Source organism: Triticum dicoccoides, chromosome 2B (genome assembly GCF_002162155.2).
Source record: "Triticum dicoccoides isolate Atlit2015 ecotype Zavitan chromosome 2B, WEW_v2.0, whole genome shotgun sequence".
NCBI classification, from domain to species: Eukaryota; Viridiplantae; Streptophyta; class Magnoliopsida; order Poales; family Poaceae; genus Triticum; species Triticum dicoccoides.
In genome coordinates this window covers 260,998,596-261,001,247 of record NC_041383.1, presented here as the reverse complement: position 1 = coordinate 261,001,247, position 2,652 = coordinate 260,998,596, and the positions used below count along the sequence as shown (strand labels likewise).

General features: G+C 51.9%; 1 protein-coding gene across 2 annotated transcripts in view; it reads right to left on the bottom strand.

Moving 5' to 3' along the window:
- Positions 1–1,339: 1,339 nt before the first annotated feature.
- Positions 1,340–2,652, bottom strand: part of LOC119363419 (glucan endo-1,3-beta-glucosidase 3-like) — a 5,739-nt gene continuing 4,426 nt past the window's right edge. The window contains exons 4-5 of one of the 2 annotated variants that reach the window (XM_037628767.1): positions 1,788–2,042; positions 1,340–1,548 (exon numbers count right to left, since the gene is read on the bottom strand). In XM_037628767.1, the coding sequence (XP_037484664.1) occupies positions 1,514–1,548; positions 1,788–2,042 (290 nt within the window). In that variant the 3' untranslated portion in view covers positions 1,340–1,513. The remainder of the gene's footprint in view (positions 1,549–1,787; positions 2,043–2,652) is intronic. The other variant, XM_037628766.1, reaches the window with a different exon arrangement.

Sequence of the window (2,652 nt, the reverse complement as noted above, 5' to 3'; positions counted from 1 at the left end):
CTCTCCTCTCTGCCGCCACCAACGACGACGGCGGGGCAAAGCCCGAGCGGCTTGGCGGGGACGGCCTTCTTCTCGCGTGTCAGCTGCTCAAGATCGTTGCGGCGGTTCCGATCTTGATCTCCTCGGCGGTGATGACGGACAACGACGGTTGGAGTGTGGCGGCGGGTCTGTAGCCGCAGTGGCAGGTGGCGGAGGTGGCCATGTTGCAGCCGCTCAACCTACGGTTCGGCTTCACATCGCGGTGGCGCTCCTGGTCTTGATCTGCATCACGCGGACGCCCGGGGTGGCGACCCTGCACTTGGCAGTGTTGGTCATCTCCTCCGTCGGAGGTGGTCGTCCTGAGACTGGATGGTCAGATCTCGAGATCCGTCATCTAGTCCCGGATGCAAGTTGGGGAGACATAGTTGTCGGTGAAAACCGAGTCTACGACGGGTGATGGCGGCGTTCTGCGTCATTATCTTGATGAAAGGCATCATCATGTAACTACCGTCGAACCACTCGTACTGCTTGGGGGAAAACCCTAGGATATGGTCTTCCAGATCGGACGACGACGGCACTACGGTGCCGTTTCTCTCCTGGGAGCATCGTTTATTGAACAGTGTTGGAAGACAGAGGTAGGAGGTGAAGCGGCTTCTTCTTGCATGGAACTTCGGTGGAGATGTCAAGTCATGCCTGGCCGACAGGTGCTACTCTGTGTCATGCATGTTTGGCAGGTTCTACGCACGACAGATCTTTCAGGGACCTCAAACTGTGTTGGCTGGTGGTACTTGGAGGCATGATGCTGCTGTGTATCGGCGGCGACCGCGACGTGCTCAACAGTTTGCACGCAGGGAGGTGGTGCTGTTGGGCGCCTTGATGGCATTGACGGATGGTCGGACTGGCAAAGATGATGCAGATATTTTCTCTGAAGATGGGTCAGCGGTTCGATGATGTTGTCGGCTTCTAAAACGTGTGTATGTGGTGTACGATTTAGATTTGTTGCACGGTCTGTATGTTCCGATACGTTATGCGGATGGATCGGCGACGACCCCCATTTTAGATATAGGGAGTGAGAGCACTATATAATATCGAGTTTGTACGTATGAGTGGTGGGTTCGGATGGCTTGATGTATGTTTTTGTCAAATCTTTATTTAATAATTAATAAAGATGGTTGTTTAAAAAAAGAGTTGCTCTAATATGAGCAGCAAAGATACTATAATGGCGTTCCAATATACTACTCCATCCGTTCGAAATTACTTGTCTCGAAAATGGATGTATCTAGAACTAAAATACGTCTAGATACATCTATTTATGCGACAAGTAATTCCAAACGGAGGGAGTATAAGACGTAGACCGATGGATCGCAAAGTGCATGGGTTTATTCGCCTAGTTTTACAGCAGAAAACTGGCTATATACTTTGATACGAAGTAGTTTTTTTCTTTCTTTGAGACACTTTGAGTATTAGAGCGTTGAGTTCATTATTCCAAGCTATTAGGCCTTTGGTCTTTACTACCAGTTGTCGGTTCAGGTCTTCAGGCCCTTGATCGCAGCACGCAGTTTCCAATCTCTGCAAACAAATGAATAAACACTAATTAAACCAGAGATCAAATTGCATTATTTGTGGCAACAGTTTTAACACAATCAGATGGGTTCTTTGGTTAGCATTAAGAATTTAAGATGTTTGTTTGTTAATGTTCAGTCCAAATACGAGAATCAGTTAAATAACAGCCCATGCGAAGAGGAAATGAACTGATATTTGCAGAAACGTCATGTTAGTAGTATAAGTTTTGAGCGTCATGAACTCACTTGGTGCCTGGTGAACAACGGAGCCGGCTCCGCCGAAATGGCATGAGCTGCCAGACCGTCCGTTGCGTTGGTAGTAGTCGTTGAATGCGTAAGACGCGTGCGCAACCTTTGTGTCAGGATCAAAGCAGCGCGCGCCGGGCTGGATGGCGCTGCAGTCCGCCCCGTGGCCACACGCCCAGTCCAGCGCCGCCTGCAGCCGAGCGTCCCCGACCGCCGCGTTCGCCACGCACCAACTCCCTGCCTTGGGGTCGCAGGCTGCGTTTTGATTTTCGGCCGAAAAAAATGAATTTCGGCCGAATTTCGGCCGTCTCGCTAGGGCCCGATATATGGGCCTATCGGCCGAATAATTTGGCCCAGTTTAAATTTTTTTTGCCCGGCCCAGCTTCGAGAGCCTTCCAGTTAGGCCTCCGCTGAGACAAAACCACGAACCCACGCTACCTAACCCTAAATCGCTCTTTCCCTGTCCGTCCTCCTGTGTGCGGCGCCGCCGCTGCGCACAGGCCACATCTCCTCGCCCTCCTCGACATCTCCGGCCAAGGCGCTCACTTCTCCGGCCCTCCTCCACATCTCCTCGCCTCCACCCCATCCACTTCCTGTCGAAGACTGCGGCAACGGAGCTCGGCGGCTGCGGCCCTTCTCCAAGACTGCAGCATGGTGCTCGGCGGCTGCGGCAACGGAGCTGATGGAGCGCGAGCCGACCAGTTCAACGGAGGCAGTAGCACGGGGCAGCGGCAGCAGCATGGAGGGCGTCCGCTTGACTGGAAAGGTACAAATGTTCTTGATGCAGTTTCAGTACGTGTATGCAGTTTCAGTTCTTGAGCAATTTCAGATCGATGTTGCTTTGTTTCTTGGTTATAATCTGTGT